General features: G+C 38.4%; 1 protein-coding gene across 1 annotated transcript in view; it reads left to right on the top strand.

Annotated features, from left to right (window-relative positions):
- Positions 1 to 21,565, top strand: part of MYO3A (myosin IIIA) — a 170,083-nt gene that overhangs the window by 97,280 nt on the left and 51,238 nt on the right. The window contains exons 18-20 of the mRNA XM_027559932.1: positions 3,650 to 3,776; positions 8,389 to 8,599; positions 10,264 to 10,411. Coding sequence (XP_027415733.1) covers positions 3,650 to 3,776; positions 8,389 to 8,599; positions 10,264 to 10,411 — 486 coding nt within the window. The remainder of the gene's footprint in view (positions 1 to 3,649; positions 3,777 to 8,388; positions 8,600 to 10,263; positions 10,412 to 21,565) is intronic.

The raw sequence follows: 21,565 nt of genomic DNA, 5'->3' as shown, positions 1-21,565 counted from the left end.
TTCTTTTCCTAACTTGAAATTGGGGCCTTCTCTTCAGAAGAGGTTTAGGTAAATCAGGATAATCCTTTTCCATCAGGAAATGTTTCAACTTTTAGGGTTAATTTTTCTGATGTGGCCTTTCTCCATAACCAAGAAGAATTCAGATGTGATGTGGGGGGTGGCGGGGGGGGACTCCCTACCAGGCTGCTTTTACAGCCCCAGAATTTAGAGTCCCCCTTGAGTTCTGAAATACATTGCTTCTATGTTTCTAGGTGAATGAGCCTGTTGTGGGAAGGAGTGGGTGAGAGCTGTGGGAGCTGTAGGGGACCTGGAAGGCTGTTTTCAGGATCAACCAAGGAGAAACGGCTCCTCTGGAGACCAGAGAAGAATCATTACCATGACTTTCCCAAAGAGTTTTCAGTTTATGCCAGAAGATTAAGAGCTAAATGGACAAGAGGAAAACATACTGTAGACTTATTGACAAGCTAGAATTGAATGCATCCTTAGGTAAATACTTTACTTACAGGAAACCTTGGGCTGAAGTTGAATAACTTTTTGGTTTGGAAGTAGAGGCTCTAGCTCAGCCATATTTATTTTGGATAATTCATTCTTTCCAAAGATTCATGGACTTTGCCTGGAACTTTGACTGTCCACTCTATAAACTGCAGCACAAATCAGGAAACAGTGGTTCTGTGATCTCTAGGCAGAAAGGAGATGATTGGAGACTTTCCCTCTGTTGATGCATTCAATAGCTTTTAGGCTATGAAATGGAAAAAAGAATTCATTTTTAAGATTTCTGAGGGTTTTTAGGGAAGCTTGCTGACTTTGCTCTTAGCTGTAATGTTTTAAAATGAAAAACTTTCTACAGGTGCGACAGATGCATGTTTCTTAAAGGACCAGTGCATAAATCTCATTCTTCTACTGTACCTTCTCAAAAGAAAGAAAAAGAAGGAGGAGGAGGGGAATAAGCAGAAGTAGCAGCCAAGGTTAACAGAGTGATTACATTGATACGTAAGGACAGGACAGTTTGCTTGATCAATTACAGCCTTTGCTGGAGATTTGGGACAAAAATGATGAGGACAGAATGGAGTTGAACAATTGAGAGAGTACTAAGATTATAGAACTCACTGTGGATATTTCATGTGAAGAGTGGTGTGGTTTGTGCCCTTTTGTAACCATGAGGTCTGGGTAGTGGACATCATATGACACTAAAAACTGTGCTGTCAACCTTACCTGACTACCTTTTGGGAACAATACTAATCTGACCTGAACATTTGGAGTTAGAGATGATCCTGATAAACACATTTCCTAATAAAATAAGCATTTTTATTACTAGTGAAATTAGTGTATTTATAGGTGGTTCGAGGACTTATAGGTGGACAGTCCCTGACTGGGAAGGCATGAATTTCAGCCATTTTCCAAATGACATGTGGCTGCCACCCAGAGATTTCAGACAAGCCATGAGAGACATTCCAGGTGATTCCACATGCCCACCCTGTTCCAGGCTTAGTCCAATTCTTTGTGACCCTATGGACTGTAGCCTGCCAGGCTCCTCTATCCAGGGGATTCTTCAGGTAGGAATACTGAAGTGGGTTGCCATTTCTTCCTCCAAGAGATCTTCCTTACCCAGGGATCGAACCTGCGTCTCTTTTGTTTCCTGAATTGGCAGTCAGGTTCTTTACCACTAGCTCCACCTGGGATGCCCCTCCCCTCTCCCAACCTCCCCAGAACTGTGCCATCACCCACAGCTTGTAAGTATGGAGACAAGTCAGTTTAAGCAGTAGGGGGTATCCTGGCGCTTAAAGCAGAAGAGGATGCAATGAATAAAGAAAAAAAGCAGTGTCCACTCTTGTCTCCAATCTTTGGTCATAATATGAATGTAGCAAGTGGTCGATGCCCCTTTGGACTGTGGTCTGGCTCTGTTGGTTGCCTGGTTAGGGGGAAACAGAAGAGGTTAACTGGGTCTCAGAGCATCCTCCAGACTGGAAGCATGTTGTCCACCTAGCAAGCAGCTTCTGCCGCCAACCCAAAGCTGGGCTTCTTTGTAGCTCTCTTTCCTGCTTTGCATCATCAGAGGAACTTATCTTTTTACCAGTTCCTTCCCCCAGAGGTTGCTATCTTAGAAGCAGGGTATCAGTTTTAATTGGTTTATTGGTTTGTTTACTTCCAAGTCCGAGTCATTAGAGGCAATGTTTCAGTTGTATTTGCCTCAACTGCTTTCCGTTGCCTGGCAGAGCAGTGTTTAGTCACATTACAAGGATACGAGTCTAGCAGTCAGCATCTAGTGACAAATATAATTCATTTATGTAAAACTGCAGGTTTCAGCTTAAACATATCAGTGTTTATTGAATATCCAAGCACACAGCTTAGGAGGAATGAAAATATAACATCTGTTTCTGGAGCTGAAGCACAATTACTGCTAAGTATTTTTGAAGATTTTTAGTCCAGTTCAAGGTGACCCTCCTAGAAGGTACTGCTCTCCCACCTAGAAGCAGAGCCTCCAAGAGTTAACAAGACAGACTGTCCTGGACGGGACAGAGTGGAATTAAACTGAGTGGGTGTTCACTTCCTTTTTATCCCACTCCTGATTTTTTTTATGTAATCTCACTGGTTTTTTTGGATGTGTCCTTTGTCCGTAGCTGCTTCAACTTCATCTTGAAAAGAGGCAACTTGCAAAATAAAATTAAATGGCTTGATTTTCATATCCTGTGAGCACAGCTTGCTGCCTTTCACAATTTTGGTGACTCTCCAATAGAGAGAATGTTTCTCTCTCTCTCTCCCTGTTTCCTTCTGTCTCTGTCCTGATCTTTCTCTGATTGGTGTTGACAGCACCCATGGTGTATGTGTCCCTTTAAATATCCCTGGGATTTAGTTTACTTATGCATTTGTGATTCAGCACACGCCAGGCAAATTGATAGGCGAATCAAAATAAAATATTCTCTAAAAATAGCACAAATTAGAAAACTCTAAAACTTTTAAAAACACGTGATTCCCTAAGCCATTTTCTTGCCATAGCTTTAAAATAAATGATTAGTAGTTTTATGAGTCAACTCATTTAGAGGCAATTTTTATCATGTCGTGACAGGAATTTTATTTGTCTCCCTTTGCACAGAGTCATATGTCTTTTGTCAAAGATGAGAATGCCTTTTCTCCCCCCTGCTTTAAGTTTCCTTATATTTTTTATGACAGTCTAAAATCATAATATAGTACATTTTCTTTGGATTATCAGTTGTGGGCTTCCAAATGACAAAATAATATTTGTGAAGTAAATTTTAAAATATTTTAAAGCATCACACAAAGTGGTGAATTTCTATGAAACATTTTATTTTTAAAAATTGGTTTTAGTCAGAATGGGAGGGGCATGAAAGTCCCATTTAGTTAGTCATTTCATAATAATTTGAAAATAATAATTTGGTACCTAGTTGTCTTCATTCAACATTATAAAAAGTTACAGTTCTTGAACGTCGCAATTCAGCCAGCATTGATGATTTGAACAAAATGAGAGGACCAGGGAAGCCAGTTGGCTTCTCTTAGTTCGGCATCATCGTCCATGGGATGACCTTGTTATGCTGGAGCCTGTAGATACTTCCCTGGTCTGTCTGCAGCCACAGTCACTGCTTTGCTGTTCTCAAGGTGAGAGGGCTGCTAACCTTTCCATGCTGTATTTCAGCAACTTGGAAGTATATACAGTATACTGGCTGCAATCTTGAACGTTGGAAACATTGAATTTTCTTCTGTGGCAACTGAACACCAGATTGACAAGAGCCACATTTCGAATCATGCAGCTCTGGAGAACTGTGAGTTTTATTATCTTCCATTCAAAACTGAACTCCTAAGAAACATCTGATGACATGGTGAGAGTGTCACATCGGGGCAGTTGTACGTTTATGGAACCCTAAAAAAGAATACTCAGATTCAATTTGCATCAAGTGAAGTTTCCAGAGTCCACTGTTTAAAACAGATCTTCGTGTCTACAAATTAGCCAATTACTATAGGAAACATTTCTAAAGACTAGGCTTTCGTGACTATTTTAGGAGCTATTTACATTTCAGTGTAAAAGTACAGAAAACGTAATTAAGATTTAGCAAACTGATCTGAAAAAGAGTTGAAGTTGTTATTGTGTAAATTTGACATCTCTGTCATTTATAAGTAATAAAGATCTGAATATTTATTTTTGTACCGAATGGAGTTTTATACATATTCATCTTGGATTGGTTCATTTTGGAGTCATTTTCTATGCAAGTAAAGTACATCATGGTATTTGCTTCAAATCAACTTATATTGACTGAGTTTAATGAATTATTTCAGTAATTTAAAGTTTCTCACTGATACTGTCCTGTGGCAAACTTTTTTTTTTTAGAATATACCCTATTTTTATTTTTAATATTGGCATATGCCCCACAATTCCAGATCTGTTAAAGTTTCATTTGTAACCTGGGAAATATGATATAAAATTTAATTTACAGTAAGTCCCCTACATACAAACAAGTTCTGTTCCAAGAGTGCGTTTGTAAGTGCATTCTATTCATAATTCCATCAGAGTTATCTTCAGTTCAGTTCAGTTCAGTCGCTCAGTCGTGTCTGACTCTTTGCGATCCCATGAATTGCAGCACGCCAGGCTTCCCTGTCCATCACCAACTCCCGGAGTTCACCCAAACTCATGTCCATCGAGTTGGTGATGCCATCCAGCCATCTCATCCTGTCGTCCCCTTCTCTTCCTGCCCCCAATACCTCCCAGCATCAGAGTCTTTTCCAATGAGTCAACTCTTCGCATGAGGTGGCCAAAGTACTGGAGTTTCAGCTTTAGCATCATTCCTTCCAAAGAAATCCCAGGGCTGATCTCCTTCAGAATGGACTGGTTGGATCTCCTTGCAGTCCAAGGGACTCTCAAGAGTCTTCTCCAACACCACAGTTCAAAAGCATCAATTCTTCGGCGCTCAGCTTTCTTCACAGTCCAACTCTCACATTCATACATGACCACTGGAAAAAATCATAGCCTTGACGAGACGGACCTATGTTGACAAAGTAACGTCTCTGCTTTTGAAAATGCTATCTAGGTTGGCCATAACTTTCCTTCCAAAGAGTAAGCATCTTTTAATTTCATGGCTGCAGTCACCATATACTACATAAAAGCAAGCAAAAAATAAAACATTTTAAATCTTACAGTATGGTATCTTGAAAAATACAGCCGTACAGTACAGGAGGCATACATGAGTTGGCACTGAGTGAACAGGCAAGTAGAGTTACTGACTGGAGGAGGGAGATGAGCTGGGAGGCGGTAGGGATGAAGGATCATCAGCAATAGGAGACACAGGGCAAGCTGCAATTTCACTTATGCCTGATGTTGATGGCACAGGTTCTGGTTCCTTTCTGGAATCAGATGCAAGCTCCCATCTTTGAAAGCTTGCAACTTGAAGGTTCATATGTAGGGGACTTACTGTGTATATATTTTTTCTGATCTATACTTACTTATGAACAGAATGAGATGTTTTAGGGTGATTTCAGAGAGCTGAATGCCAAACCATCCTGGTCTGAACCTGTCCGCAGATCTTTATCATCTTCATCATACTGAGTCTGGAACCAGCTGGGTAATACAGCAGATGTGTCTGAGGTTGGCATGTAATGATGCAACCTGTCTGTCTTTTCCTATATAAAGAAAACTTAATTGGCCTATACAATATTAGGTTATCGGAAGTGGAAGGAGTAACCAGAAAACACCATGATAAAATTCAAACCTCACTGTCTGATCATATTTAGGTGACTTATCAGCACCAACAGAATGAGCTGCAATAAAGCTATGATGTAGATATAGTACATAAATTACCACCAAACTGAACAATGATTTTGATGATTGACAACCTATTTTTATAGAGCAGGAGATAGTCATATGGGTCACAAAGATTAATATTAATATAGTTAAAATGAATTAAACCACTTTCTGAAACAACCACTCATGGGAAACAGAAATTTTACTAATTTACATGAAAATGATTTATAGTTAAAGATACAAGGAATTATCTGCACATGAAGGCTGTGGCTCTGGATGGTTTTACAGGTGCACAGTTTCAGTCAGGCACCAGTTTTGTCCTTTCTCTTCTGTAACTCTCTCCCAAATATGGTCTCTTCTTTTTATCTCCATCATCATTATTCTCATCCAAGACATATCACCTCTCACCTAAACTGAATGACCACCCAGTGGTTCATTCCACCTTAATTCTTGAACTTTTACAGGCTGTTCTTCACAGTTCATTCAGAAATCACCTACCACATGTATTCATGGGATCTCTCAGTCTCCCTCTCCCGCTCCTTGCCCCTCTCCTTTTCCCCACCTCCCTCTATCTTCCCACTTGTACTTCTTGATTAGCTTCTCATTTCCTCTGGATGAAGACCATCGAGATGAGAACTTTGCCTTACAAGGTGTTCTACTTAGCAGTGTATCCCCAGGTAAAATGCCTGCCATGCAGTAGATGCTCAATAGATAAACATGTCAAATGAATGAATAATGGGGGAATAGAAACAACTGTACCAGTCTAAGTAGGAGACATTAATCAGAAACAGAGCTAAGTAGAATTACCGGAAAAGGCATTACAAATCACAAGGGAATCAGTGTTGTAGAGACAGGCAACTGCCTGACCATTTGAAAGACGAGGGGTTTGAATCCTTCTCACACACCACATACAAAGGGAATTCCAAATGTATATCAATATAAATGCAAATAAGTAAATATATAAGTGTACAGGACAAAATGCATTTATATAATCCTGAGATGAGAAAAGACTTGAAGGACTTTATGTGAGAAGATCACACGTAAGTTTTAAGTAGGTATTTGACTACATAAAAATTAAAAGTTTCACCCTAAAAGCAGGAAAATAAATTGCAATGAGATGAACATGAAGAAAAATACTTGCAATGTATATATCAAAGCATTATTCTCTTTAAACTTATAAATCTGTTAGGACAGATGAATATATCAATGAAAAAAGAGGCAGTTTACAAAGTAAGAACAAGTCACTAATAAAAATATGAAAAGAAGAAAGTATTCAGCTTTTCTAGGAACCAAGCACAAATTGAAAGAAGAAAACATTATTTTAAAAAATAATATAAATACAATATTGTAAAGTTAAAAAATAAAATAAAATTTAAAAAATGATAATCTCTGGAGTCTGTGATCTTGTATTGAAGTTATTTATCTTTCATTTAACTGAAATTGGTTCAGAGTTTTTGAAGAGCAGTAGTGTATCTCAACATTATATATATGTTTTACATATATATATATATACACACATACACTCAGAACCAACTACTAAATTTAGGCAATTTATGTTAAGAAAATAATACAAGACAGGAACACAGATTCATGCCCAAAATATTTATCCTCACATTCTTTACAATTGTGGCCATATGGAAGCAACCTAAGCATCTAACAATTTTAAAATTGATACATTAAGATATATGTCAGAATATTATGCAGCAAAATAAAATGATGCTAGAAAATACTATTCAACAAAATTGGAAATGCTTAAGATATTAAAATGTATGTGCAGAATAGTGGCAATAAACATGCCCAAGAGGAAAGAAACACAGAATGTTTTCTTTGAAGGTAGGGATTAGGCTCAACAATTTTAGCCACGTAGTCAAGAAATATCTTTTCCCAAGTGCTAAAAGTAAATTTAAAATATTCAAAATATTTTAAAAGGAGAACAACTAATTGGAGAAATTAGCCTATCTGTCATGTAATAGTTTGGTTAAGGATGTTTATTATGTTAAAAGTGAGTTTTGTTCACTGAGTTTAAGTATTATTCATTTAAAAGTTCTCTGATATTATCATTAAGAATTAAATATTCAGGCAGCAAGTTTTAACAAACTTTAGTCATTGACATATGTAACTGATAAGTAGTATGATAAACATGTATGAATGTTAAAATATTTTATGCTCCCTTGTTTCCATATTGTAAATGTTACTTAAAAGACATTTGTTTGCATATATCCCTTAAGTCTAGGTAACCTTACAATTAATTTCTGTATTTTGAAAATGTGTCTGTATAATCACATTCAAATGATACAGAAGTTTTCATTGTGTTTTTAAATTATTGAACATAACTTAGTGAAATTATGTTTGGCGTAACCTAAACAAGCACTGGCTTGTGCAGTCGGTTGCTCTGTCAGTCAGTTTGGTTTGGGTCGTGCCATGTTATACGACAGCCTGCAACCAACCAGTGTAGATAAGTGGAGAAAGATAATCAAGAAGAGACATAGAACTCTTATTGAATAGGAGCTTCTTTTTATATTATAAAACACTCACATGCTTATTTCGTGTCATTTAATTAAGACATTTTCATTCTCTGGGGACTGACTTCATTGTCATAAAGTCTTCTAACAACACCTGTTTATTTATTTATTTATTTTTAGCTGCTTCTTTGCTTTGCATTCAAGTAGATGAGCTGCAAGAAGCTCTCACCTCCCACTGTGTGGTCACTAGAGGAGAAACCATCATACGACCCAACACTGTAGAGAAGGCTACTGATGTCAGAGACGCAATGGCTAAAACTTTATATGGACGCTTATTTAGTTGGATAGTCAACCGCATTAATAGCTTACTGAAGCACGAGGCATCACCCAGGTAAAAATCTTCATAGAACATGCTCCCCAAATGTCAAGTGATGTAAATCTGCTTTCTAATTTACTGATTTTTCTATGAGTTCCTTTGAAGATGTTTCTAACTAGTATCATTTAATTATTAAAGTTACATTTCTAGTAGATCTGCTTTATTTCCTAATGATATACCACTTCACTGCACCATGTGACTGTAAAACTTTTAGAACTGCTGGAACAAAAACTGTAGCAATGTGAATAAACATAATAGAAAGTGATTTTTTTAGTGTGACTTCTTACTATCATTTTACATGTTCTTCTAATTAGAAGGTGTACTGTGAAGCTTATATATCATTTTATACTTGCAGAGAATGTCCGTTCAGCAGTTCTTTGTGTTGAGGGGTTGAATTAAAACTTTAAGGCAAAAGAAAGCTTTTTTTTCTTTTTTATTTATTATATTATCTTATTTATTTTTTGGCTGCACTGCATGGCATGTGGGGTCTTTGTTGCCCAACCAGAGATTGAACCTGAACCCCCATGCACTGGAAGTGCAGAGTCTTAACCAGTAGACTACCAGGAAAGTCCTGGAAAACTTTCTATTCATATTTTAACCCAACAAGGGTATGACCTCCAATGAAATTTGGTTCAGAAATGCTCTAGATAAACTGGTAAGTGACAAGGTACAAGCAGTAGTGTTATGTGACCATAACCAATGTAAAATATAAGATAAATCTATGGCCTGTCTATACACCAGGGATTATGCAGAGATATATCTTTACATTTACATCCACAGCTTTATTCTGTAAATCATACAATCTTTAGAAATTGGTAAGTGAAGGACAAGATAGATTTCTACCTTAAGGTCATCTCATTCGCAGCTGCTTACTATGCATAAAAGACCATTTTATACACATTTCAGGCCTGCAATTCATTGTTATTTTTCCATTACAATAAACACCACACCATTCAAACTGTTCAAGCAACTTAAGAACATGGAGTAATAACATTCTTGACTATCTGTCCCTCAAAATCAACGAACAGAGATAACCTTTGTGAAGGAGCAGGGGAAAGAACACATCTGGAATATTGAATTGTAAAATAGTATTTAATTATATTTTAAAGTATTGTATTATAAAATAATATATATTTATAACTTTCTCCAGGTTACTGTGAGTTCTGTTTTAAAAATGACAAGTGAATAATTCAAAAACAAATAACCATTCTTTAAGTAAAATATTTTTACAGGACATTTTAATTGTCCTAAAATGAGAGACAAAATGCTCTTTCACAGAGTTTTTGCTTTTCTGGTATGGCTTTTATTGAACAGAGTCATGATGTATTCTGAGTGCTCGGTAGGTTTTCCATGTGATTCATGACTCACTCAGGGCTGTGATTTTTTTCTTTATAAACCTATAGGGCAAAAAGTTTATTTTGTTTAAGTATTCAAGATAGTATGGAAATAGTTTCTGAAGTACAGGGAAAATATTATACTGTCTACATCTTAAAACGAATGCTAGCTACTTTATGTTCTATGGAGGGAAACTTTTTCAGTTAAGAAAATTTTCACTCTTGTGTTCTAATAATATATAGTTTCTTAGCTAAATCACAAAAGTGACTCAGAGATACCCTGCTTTCAATTACCTCCTAAGAAAGTAAATAAAAGCTCAAAATGATACCTCTTTAATTTTCCAGTGTCAATGGTGATGAACTAAGCATTGGCATTCTGGATATATTTGGCTTTGAAAATTTCAAAAAAAATTCCTTTGAGCAGCTGTGCATTAACATTGCAAATGAACAAATTCAGTTTTATTTCAACCAACACGTGTTCACCTGGGAACAGGTGAGTTGAGATGCTTTGTTATATATAGTATACATGCATGCAGTGTGTGTATTCTGTGGAGAATTGTACTGTGAAGTGGGATCTAAATCATAGATTGAAAGCCTGAAACATTTATTAAAGTCTACAAAAAGATTTCCTTTGCTCCATGCTCCTAGTAAAAACAAAAACAAGCTAAAAAGCTGGTATGCATTTAGTTTGTCTTGATATGTGATGTTGAATGTGCTCCACCAAAAATGGCTGGACTCTTCTCCAAAACTTAGCATATCTGAGCCCTTGCAAACAAAGGAAATTTGGAAATTTAAGTAAGAAGATGTGTCTAGGGATTTCTTTCTGTAGACTGCAAAGCTGAAATTCTGTTTGGAATTTAAATACCCACGTAAAATGCATTAAACTTCAAAATTCCGGTTGCTAAGCAGCAGAGCACAAGATAATGGATTTGATGTAAACGCCATGAGATGGTAATTTTGTCAGAGTACAATAAGTAATTTATGATTCAGCTTCAAAAATCAGAGTGTTACTTGAACTGCATTTGGCAAAAATGTAATATTAAAATTATTTAGTTAATCAAGCCTAAAAGAAATAGTCATATTTTATATCATTTAGCATGTCATTTTTCCTTTAAGTAATATTATATTGTTGTGTGTTTACTGTTATATGGTTGTGTGTTCAACTTAAAATTGAAGTTTTTGTTTAAATTTGAAATAAACTAGAGGTACATGGATTTTTTTTTTATTCAAAATACTTAGCTTTGTTGCAAATTTACTTTGAAATCACATTTTGAAAACAGTGGTTGCACAGAAAATGTTTAGATTGTGACATTTCATGGGGCTGAGTTTCTCCACTGTTTACCTGAAACTGTCTTAACATTGTTAATTGGCTCTACCCCAATACAAAATAAAAGTTTTTTTTTTTTAATAAAAAGGGCAAGAATTTAAAATTTTGTCTGTATTTGCACAGCTCTCATCCACCCCAGATTCTTGTTTCTCTCACCCTCTCCCTTTCACCGCTTCTCCATGCCTCTCCATTAGTGCCATCCTTTAGCTTAGTTATACAGTGAAATCTTTTGAAGTCTTTAGAAACAAAACCTTCTTGAGCCTGCTTATGTCTGTAGCCATGACCCTCTCTCTTCCCTTCACAATCAAGGTCCATGAAAGCATATTCAACATTCACTGTAATATATTGATTTCTTCCCCACCTGGGTACATTGAGTCCATAGCATCTGACTACTGTGTAGGAATGGCCCTTCTTAATCTCATCAGTCACTAAAATCAGAAACATTTTAGTCTCCACGTTGGTCTTTCTGTATCTTCAACCCTGTTGACAGATTCCTATTTCCCTGCGTTGGGTATCCCTAACACGCTTTCTGTTTCTCTTCCTCTTTGATGATTTCCTTTTTTTACTCTTCCTGCACCAACCCGTACATCAGTGGTTCTTAACCGTGGCTGCATCTTAGAATCACTTGGGTAAAATTCCAGTGCCCAGATCCTGTCCCAGTCTATTTAAGTCAGATGTCTCGGGATGAGACTGAGCTATCACTAGTATTTTAAAGGTTCCCAGTCTAGTCCAACTGAGTACAGCCAAGGTTGAGAATTACTGCCCTAAATGCTAGCTCCCAAAAAGTTCTATCCTTGGTATCTTCTAATATTCACTAGGCAAGAATCTATTTCCAATACTTCAGCTACTCCCTATGTCCTAGAGATGCTGCAGTCCCCATCTGTAACCCCATGCCTCTTTGATCCTCCTCCTGCAAGGACAACTTCCAGAACTTGATCCAGAATTGAATTCATTTTTCCCTCCCACTTATATTCTTTCTCAGAGAATGGCATCTCTAACCACCAGCTTGCTGAAAAAACACAGTGAGACTTATATTCTTTTTTAAGTATTTATTTGACCGAGCCAAGTCTTAGTTGCTGCAGATCTTCTATTTTAGTTGCGGCATTCAAGAACTTTAGTTGTGATATGCAGACTCTCAGTTGCAACATGTGGGATCTAGTTCCCTGACCAGGGGGTGGAACCCAGGCCCCCTGCACTGGGACTGTGAAGTCTTAACCACTGAACCTCCAGGGAAGTCCCCATTGAGACTTTTCTTATTCCCTCCTCCTTTATGCTCCAGTAAAAACATGTGACATTTGACAGCACAGTATTTGGTTTTTGTTTTTGCTCTCTTTCACTAGGCTGAAAGCTCCTTGAGCAATTATGTATTAATTCTTTTTATATCTTCAGAGCCTGACATAGAGCAAATGCTCAATGAATATTTATTAAATCAATATCATCTTGCTTTAATGATTCACAGTGTTCACAGCATCAATGCTAACCAAAAATTGAAATAAGTAAACTTGTGGCGGCAGGGGGTGATTTGGACTTTTTGATAGGAATCTATTCAGGTTACCTGCTTCATGGGATCTGGTACATCTTCATGCATTTCCTGTCTGCTTAATTAATTAATAATATGTGTTGGTAGGCTTCTGTTAGTCTTCTCTTTGAGGGATTAAGCTTAGAACCTGGTCTTATTGGAACTAGCCTTTAACCCAGTGTATAACTTTCAACAATTATTTGCTTTTCACTTTTAATAGAATGTTAGTTTATGGTTCACTTTGACTGATAGCCTTGAATTTCATTTATCATCCTAATGCTTTTAATTCTTTTGTGTTTGGGCTTGCACAAATGAAACTCTTGTTACATGACTTTTAAAAAAATATCCTTGAGAGATTTTCAAGACAAAATCAATTCAAAATTGCTCCAGCAAATTAAAAATGCGACTAAAATCCAGGATTATGCAAAGCATTTTGAGGAATTAAGGCCATTCCCAATCCTTTCAAGTGCCATCATGGGGTAAGGACCCCAGAATCCCTACTTCATGATCTTATGGACCAAACACTGGCAGCTGAGTGACCCGGTCAGTGAATTTGTGATCTGGTGGACACAGGAGTAGTCAGGGATTCTGTTGATTTTAACATGTGGGTGCACCTGATTGGTTTTTTTTTGTTTTGTTTTGTTTTCCTTTCATTCTGTCACTTCCCTGTGAAGGCAAAATTTATAACTGAGAAATGCTTACATAGCTGTGTATTGGTTACCACAGATAAAGAGAGCATTTCTACTAAGGGAGGCAGCTTTTTGTAATAGCCCTCACAGTGAGTCTCCATGGTAATTTGTAGCCAAGATTTTGCTTCTTTGGGGTTTGTTTTTGCTTATTTTCCAATTTTCTTCCATGTGGAAGGGAGCTCAACAGTAGGCAAAGAGTGATAGAAAGCTTGAAGTTCTCTTCAAGTCAGAATCAGACTGGTGTTGTAGTGATGGGTTTTGTTCGTTTAACTGTGCACTGTGGTGTAATCATTGTGGTACAGACAAGAAGAAATGATGGCTGTTTCCTAGAAGTTTACAATTCAAATGAAAGAGAATGAATATCAACCATGGATTAGTCCCCCATGGGCATGAGTTTGGATTGGAATAAATGCCATTGTTCTTTAGACTCAATTCTTGTGTGATGCTCCAAAGCATTGTTCTAGAATCCTGAAGATCCACTCTACTTCCTCATATGCCTATTGATGGGGATAAGCTTTCTGATCCATTAGCACATTTTTCTATTAACCAAACTAGAGTTGGTTTTTAAAGTGAGCTATTAATAGTTGTTTCTCTAAAGGATAGGTTTATATATATAATATGCATATGTGATTCATATATGTACCCATGGGTTTAAAATTAAAAGTCAGAAGTCATTTTATAAGCAGGAAGCTATTTACAGCACATAATGGAAGCAATAAATGCAATAAGTGACTTATCTCAGAGTGTGATGTGTATGAATTTTATCTCCAGCTGTTCATATTCTAAAGTTTAAAGCTTTTGAGGATTTGGATGTGGGCTCCAACACATAATTGTGGCAACTGCAAAGAACAAAAATTCATTAATTATATAGTATCTACATTTTCCACTTTTTTTAGCATCATAAAGTAAAAAGAATCAATCAGCCAATAAAAAATAGACCCCTTATATGTTTCAAATTGTTTTGCTTGCAAAGTGTGAATTTTTATTTTATATCCAGCTTTTCCCCCTGTCACACCACTTGTGTTTAGTGGTAGTGGCATTTGTGTTCCGTGTGCTCTCCAAGGGATAAAGGCCGTTTTATAGGCATTTTCCTTATCGGCATTGACAGCCTGTACACTGAAGAAACCCTTGGTATACAACAAATCTTCCTTTATAAATGATTGGCCAAATTTTCGGCTGCTGTTTGAGATCACACCAGATGTTCCTTAAACTTCTCACCTACTGAGTATGGAACACACGTGCACGCACACGCATACACACACACACACTAGTCACTCAGTCGTGTCCAACTCTTTGCTACCCCATGGACTGTAGCCCGCCAGGCTCCTCTGTCCATGGCATCCTCTCGGGCAAGAATACTGGAGTGGGTTGCCTTTCCTTTCTCCAGGGGATCTTTCCGAGGGATCGAACCCAGGTCTCCTGCATTGCAGGAAGATTCTTTACCGTCTGAGCCACTAGGGAAGCCCTAAGTATGGAAGCTGGTACCTAAATGAGTGGATGCACATGGCGCATCCCTGAAGCCTCTCCTGGCTGTGAGCAAAATGCCTTTTCCCTCTGGCTCTCGAAGGCTGCTTTCTGGACTCCTGGTCCTTCCCACCCCTCACGCATGATGCACACTGTTTCTCTTCCATCAAGGAAGTGGGTCAGCACCCTGCATCAAGGAAGTGGGTCACGCCCTGTGATGTGGGTATGTGTGGTACTTATTTTGATAATATTTTAAAAATATTTTAATTATGATTAAAAATATTGTTGAATGAGATAGACAGTTAGGAGCATAAATCTGTATACAGCTACTATAGTTTTCTACATGTGAGGGTAGAGCATAATATTGACAAACTGAAAAACATTTTTTGGTGAAGACTGAAACATGACAGTAAAGGATAAATTGTTTAAGGTGAAAGAGATCCTGGTGTATAGAAAATTACATGTCTGAATTCCTAAATCAAATGTCTCCTTATCCTAAACCAGTGCCTGTCAATGGAATATAAATTTGTTAAAGCCTTTATGGCTTTTAAACACTTTTCAAAGATAGGTACCATATGCAAAGAGTGACTAGATGAAACTTCAGTTCAGTTCAGTTTAGTCGCTCAGTTGTGTGCGACTCTTCAGGACCCCATGAATCGCAGCACGCCAGGCCTCCCTGTCCATCACCAACTCCCGGAGTTCACTCAAACTCACGTCCATTGAGTTGGTGATGCCGTCCAGCCATCTCATCCTCTGTCGTCCCCTTTTCCTCCTGCCCCCAATCCCTTCCAGCATCAGAGTCTTTTCCAATGAGTCAACTCTTCACATCAGGTGGCCAAAGTACTGGAGTTTCAGCTTTAGCATCATTCCTTCCAAAGAAATCCCAGGGCTGATCTCCTTCAGAATGGACTGGTTGGATCTCCTTGCAGTCCAGGGGACTCTCAAGAGTCTTCTCCAACACCACACTTCAAAAGTAGCAATTCTTCTGCGCTCAACTTTCTTCACAGTCCAACTCTCACATCCACACATGACCACTGGAAAAACCATAGCATTGACTAGATGGACCTTTGTTGGCAAAGTAATGGCTCTGCTTTTCAATATGTTACCTAGGTTGGTCATAACTTTCCTTCCAAGGAGTAAGCATCTTTTAATTTCATGGCTGCAATCACCATCTGCAGTGATTTTGGAGCCCCAAAAAATAAAGTCTGACTTTGTTTCCACTGTTTCCCTATTTCCCATGAAGTGATGGGACCAGATGCCATGATCTTCGTTTTCTGAATGTTGAGCTTTAAGCCAACTTTTTCACTCTCCTCTTTCACTTTCATCAAGAAGCTTTTTAGTTCCTCTTCACTTTCTGCCATAAGGGTGGTGTCATCTGCATATCTGAGGTTATTGATATTTCTCCCGGCAATCTTGATTCCAGCTTGTGCTTCTTCCAGCCCAGCGTTTCGCATGATGTACTCTGCATAGAAGTTAAATAAGCAGGGTGACAACATACAGCCTTGACATACTCCTTTTCCTATTTGGAACCAGTCTGTTGTTCCATGTCCAGTTCTAACTGTTGCTTCCTGACTTGCATACAGATTTCTCAAGAGGCAGGTCAGGTGGTCTGGTATTCCCATCTCTTTCAGAACTTTCCACAGTTTATTGTGATCCACATAGTCAAAGGCTTTGGCATAGTCAATAAAGCATAAATTTCAAAATATATCATACAGCTCTTTTTTCAGAAAAAAAAAAAAAGGAGCCATTCTATGGAACATCATTTAAATCTCCTTTCTACAAAATTCATCATGTGTGTGTTAGTCTCTCAGTTGTGTCTGACTCTTTGCAACCCCATACACTGTAGCCTGGCTCCTCTGTCCATGGAATTTTCAAGGCAGGCATACTGGAGTGGCATGCCATTCCCTTCTCTAGGGGATCTTTTGACCCAGGGATCAAACCCTGGTCTCCTGCATTGCAGGCAGATTCTTTACTGTCTGACCTACCAGGGAAATATATGTAAAATATAATATATATATTTTATTAGGAATTATCCAAAATATTGCCTCATTAGGTTACTTGTCAAATTCTGAATTAAAGACTTATGTCATCTCAAATTAATGATGATCAATATTCCCTTTGGCTTGCTATAATCATTAATGTAAAAATGAGCAGGACCATTGATATCAGCTTTGAATAGAAAATACTGAAAGAAATATATTTCCAATCATAAATTTTATTTAGATTTTTACAGCATGCATATTTGCCACTTTGCTTTCTTTATTTTTAGTTTTTTAAAAAGTTATTTCAGTAAAATATTATAACTAAAAATAATATGTATATATAGAAAGAGAGCAAATGATAAAGCAAACGCAGTAAAAGGCTAGAAAAGGGTACATAGAAGTTCTTTGTACCATTCTTGCCACTTTTCTGTTAGTTTGAAATTAGTTCAGCATAAAAAGTGGCAAAATTTCTTTTTTCACTTTAATAAATGTACTTAATTCACCTCCAGTACTGATAACATGCAAAATCACAGATTTTCAACGTATAAGGGTTTTCATTCTCTCTTAGAATGAATAACTTCTCAATGGTTTCTTTCCACATGGGCAACATTTTCATGAATATGTACACTTATATGAGCAGTTGGTGAGTAAGAATTCTTTTACTAAAAGACAGATGTCAGGGAATAAATGTATATGTGTGGCCTCTTTCCCCCTGCAAATATTCTGTCAACAGCACATTCATTTATCTATTAAGTTTTACAACACATTCAGGCAGTGTCAACATTTTGAAATGTTAAAACCAGAAGAAACCTAAGTAGATCATTTATACAGTTCATAGATACAAATGACTCCCTGCGACTTGCCCAGTGTTACAGGCTGATTAAACAAAGCCAGGACTGAATCCAGATGTCTGATACCCACCCAAGCATCTTCTCATTAACAAATAAAGTTGAAAAGAACCAGGAACCGAACAAAGTATTCTCTCATACAGAAGAAAACATGCTCCATCTCATTGAAAGAAAGGAAGAAGGAAGAAGGGAGAGAGGAAGGAAGGGAGGAAAAAGAGAGAGAGAGAAAGAGTATTTTCAGATGAAAGGCCAAGGAGAGTCAACCTACATCAGGAAGGAAGGACAGTGAAGAAGATGGTAGCACTGAGGCAGGTGGCAGCCGCAGCAACAGAGACTGTGACAGCGGGACATCGTAGAGACTCCTGAACAGGAAGGATACAGATCTCGTAGATGCAACAACTGGAAAAGAGAATATAGAAAAAACAGAGGAGCCCGAGGATGTAACTTAAAGGTTGAAATGGAAAGGCAGAGAGCATTCTTCCTGTGCCCTAAGGGCCTGGATGTCTCAGTGGTAGAGAATCCTGCAGTGCAGGAGCCGCAGGAGACGTGGCTTCAATCCCTGGGTCAGGAAGACCCCCTGGAGGAGGACACGGCTACCCACTCCATGTCTCTATTCTTGCCTGAAGAATCCCATGGACAGAGAAGCCTGGCAGGCTACAGTCCATAGGGTTGCAAAGAGTTGGACACAACTGAAGCGACCTAGCACGCATGCAGAGGACAGGACTGCTACCTTTTTCATCTTTATTTCTACCTTCCCTGGTCCCACGTACCCCTAAATATACATGGCTCTATCTGTTAATGGTAGCCACCCCTCTACGCTGCTGTGTGAGTCTGAGGACAGTGTAGGAATCTTGAGTCTCTCCTGGGGTGACATTTTGACCCAAAATATTTAAGCTTGCGGTGTAGGCCGTAGCTGTGGATGCATCTTCCATAGCCTTTCTGCTCTGTCTGTCCACACCTCACACTCAAAATTCATTGCAAAACAAGGAAATCTTATCTCAGGCATGAAGTTTTCTAACACAACTTCTCACTTCCTTTCTCCTTGATATGTATTTAGAATGATCCCTTTTTCAAAAGGAATTTGGGGCACCTGAACAGAGTAGGGATTTTATATGCTGAACAGCTCAGCTTTACTGTAGTTAATAACTCCACCGGGGACTTCCCTGGTGGTCCAGTGGCTAAGACTGTGTCCTCTCCGTGCAGGGGACCTGGGTTCAATACCTAGTTGGGGAACTAGATCCCACATGCCACAATTAAGACCCAGCACAGCCAAATAAATAAATAAACATCAAAAAAAAAAACCCTCTAGTCATCCTCTTTGAAGGTATTTTTAATATACAGGGCATAACAGAGGACTTTCTGAGTAGTTATATGGGCTACATATTTCCACATATACTTAAAAACACCAATGTTTTGAGATCATAACAGCTATAAGAATACATAACATGTTGTTTTAGGCATAATCATTTTACTAAGAGCGCTTTGTAAATCCTAACAGCATTTTTTTTCTCCATCATGCTGGAGATACTAACCAGTGTCTTAAAAGTCTCAGTCCATTGTTTTCCAAGTTCCTCATCTCTGCTCTGTGTAACCTGCCACCAAAGCAGTCAGTGGATTTTGACACAAGCAAATAGAAGTGAAAAATGCATTGGTTTAGACCTTAACCTTGCACACTTTCGGCAGAAAACATACAAAGCCTCTTTGAACTTTGCAGTTGCCATTTAAGCTATAATCTGCTGTCAGCATAATGTGCCTGACAGTCAAGTAATTCTAGGTCTGTGTACATCTCTCAAGGTTACCTTCCAATGAAAAAGCTGTGAAACTTCATTTCACAGTTTCCATTTTTTGTAAGTTGCCATTTTTTCGTACTGGGTAAACTGGACGTCTTTCAGGTGATCTACCTTTCAGAGCAGTGGGTTCTGCCTCATTTTTATGTATTAAGATTTTGTTGTATTTAACAATACATGTTTATTTTTTTCCTGGTGACACTCGAACTGTGATTTTAATTTTATAAGGCTCTAAAAGCAGTGGTTAGAAGATTTGCATATTAAATGCCCCACCTGCCATGGGCTAAATTCTTCCACCAAGATCCCAGATAAATTCTCTTTCTCAGAACCCCTTGTAGTACACTGTACATCAGTTCAGTTCAGTTCAGTCGCTCAGTCGTGTCCGACTTTGCGACCCCATGAATCACAGCACACCAGGCCTCCCTGTCCATCACCAACTAACTCCCAAAGTCTACCCAAACTCATGTCCATTGAGTCAGTGATGCCATCCAGCCATCTCATCCTCTGTCATCCCCTTCTCCTCCTGCCCCCAATCCCTCCCAGCATCAGAGTCTTTTCCAATGAGTCAACTCTTCGCATGAGGTGGCCAAAGTACTAGAGTTTCAGCTTCAGCATCAGTCCTTCCAATGAACACCCAGGACTGATCTCCTTCAGAGTGGACTGGTTGGATCTCCTTGCAGTCCAAGGGACTCTCAAGAGTCTTCTCCAACACCACACTTCAAAAGCAGCAATTCTTCCGCGATCAGCTTTCTTCACAGTCCAACTCTCACATCCATACGTGACCACAGGAAAAACCACAGCCTTAACTAGACATACCTTTGTTGGCAAAGTAATGTCTCTGCTTTTGAATATGCTATCTAGGTTGGTCATAACTTTCCTTCCAAGGAGTAAGCATCTTTTAATTTCATGGCTGCAGTCACCATCTGCAGTGATTTTGGAGCCCCAAAAAATAAAGTCTGACACTGTTTCCACTATTTCCCCATCTATTTCCCATGAAGTGATGGAACCACATGCCATGATCTTAGTTTTCTGAATGTTGAGCTTTAAGCCAACTTTTTCACTCTGTACATAGCACTTATCTAACCTGTGTTACCTTGCATTTTAGGTAGTTATTTACTAATCACTCAGTTTATCTTAAATCCACTGGGACTTCATTTTAAACATCTCTTTATCATCCATCACAGTGCTTTATTATAAAGTGTTCAATGAAAATATTTATATTCAAGAATATATTATTGAATATATTGAATAAATATATATATATATATATTCAAGAATATATTAAAATAGTAATGAAAATAGCATGTGACTTGAGTTTGTGAATGGAGAACGTTCTGTCCCAGACAGTGATTATCTGTTATACTTCCCCAGCAATAGCTGCTTTAGAACCTGAGACCTGGTATGTCCCTTCCATGTAAGTGTCTCTAAGGGTCGGAGGTCAGAGGTCATCTCTTAACAGACTGCAGCACTGGGGGTGGGGAAGGACAAAGAGTGAAGGCAAAAGTCACAGAAGCAGAGCTGCAGCATGCTTCTTCCCGTCCCTTTTGTAAACTAGATTATCGGCATCTATGTTGTGCTGGTACTACCATCTTCCAGTAGTTATTGTTTATTGTTTTTATTTTATGCATTTGACATTACAGTATGCTGCTAAGTCGCTTCAGTCGTGTCCGACTCTGTGTGACCCCATAGACGGCAGCCCACCAGGCTCCCCCGTCCCTGGGATTCTCCAGGCAAGAACACTGGAGTGGGTTGCCATTTCCTTCTCCAATGCATGAAAGTGAAAAGTGAAAGTGAAGTCGCTCAGTCGTCTCCGACTCTCAGCGACCCCATGGACTGCAGCCTTCCAGGCTCCTCTGTCCATGGGATTTTCCAAGCAAGAGTACTGGAGTGGGGTGCCATTGCCTTCTCCGGACATTACAGTATACGCAACCACAAATGGTTACTAGTGTACCAGGTATTTTTACTTTGTTAGATGGAGATTGTTACTTCTATTTAGTAGATGAAAAAATGGATGTCTAAGAGGAAGAAAAC

The sequence above is a fragment of the Bos indicus x Bos taurus genome, chromosome 13 (assembly GCF_003369695.1).
Source record: "Bos indicus x Bos taurus breed Angus x Brahman F1 hybrid chromosome 13, Bos_hybrid_MaternalHap_v2.0, whole genome shotgun sequence".
Taxonomy (NCBI): Eukaryota; Metazoa; Chordata; class Mammalia; order Artiodactyla; family Bovidae; genus Bos; species Bos indicus x Bos taurus.
The sequence above is the reverse complement of the archived record's forward strand: the minus strand, read 5'-3'. Positions and strand labels throughout refer to the sequence as shown.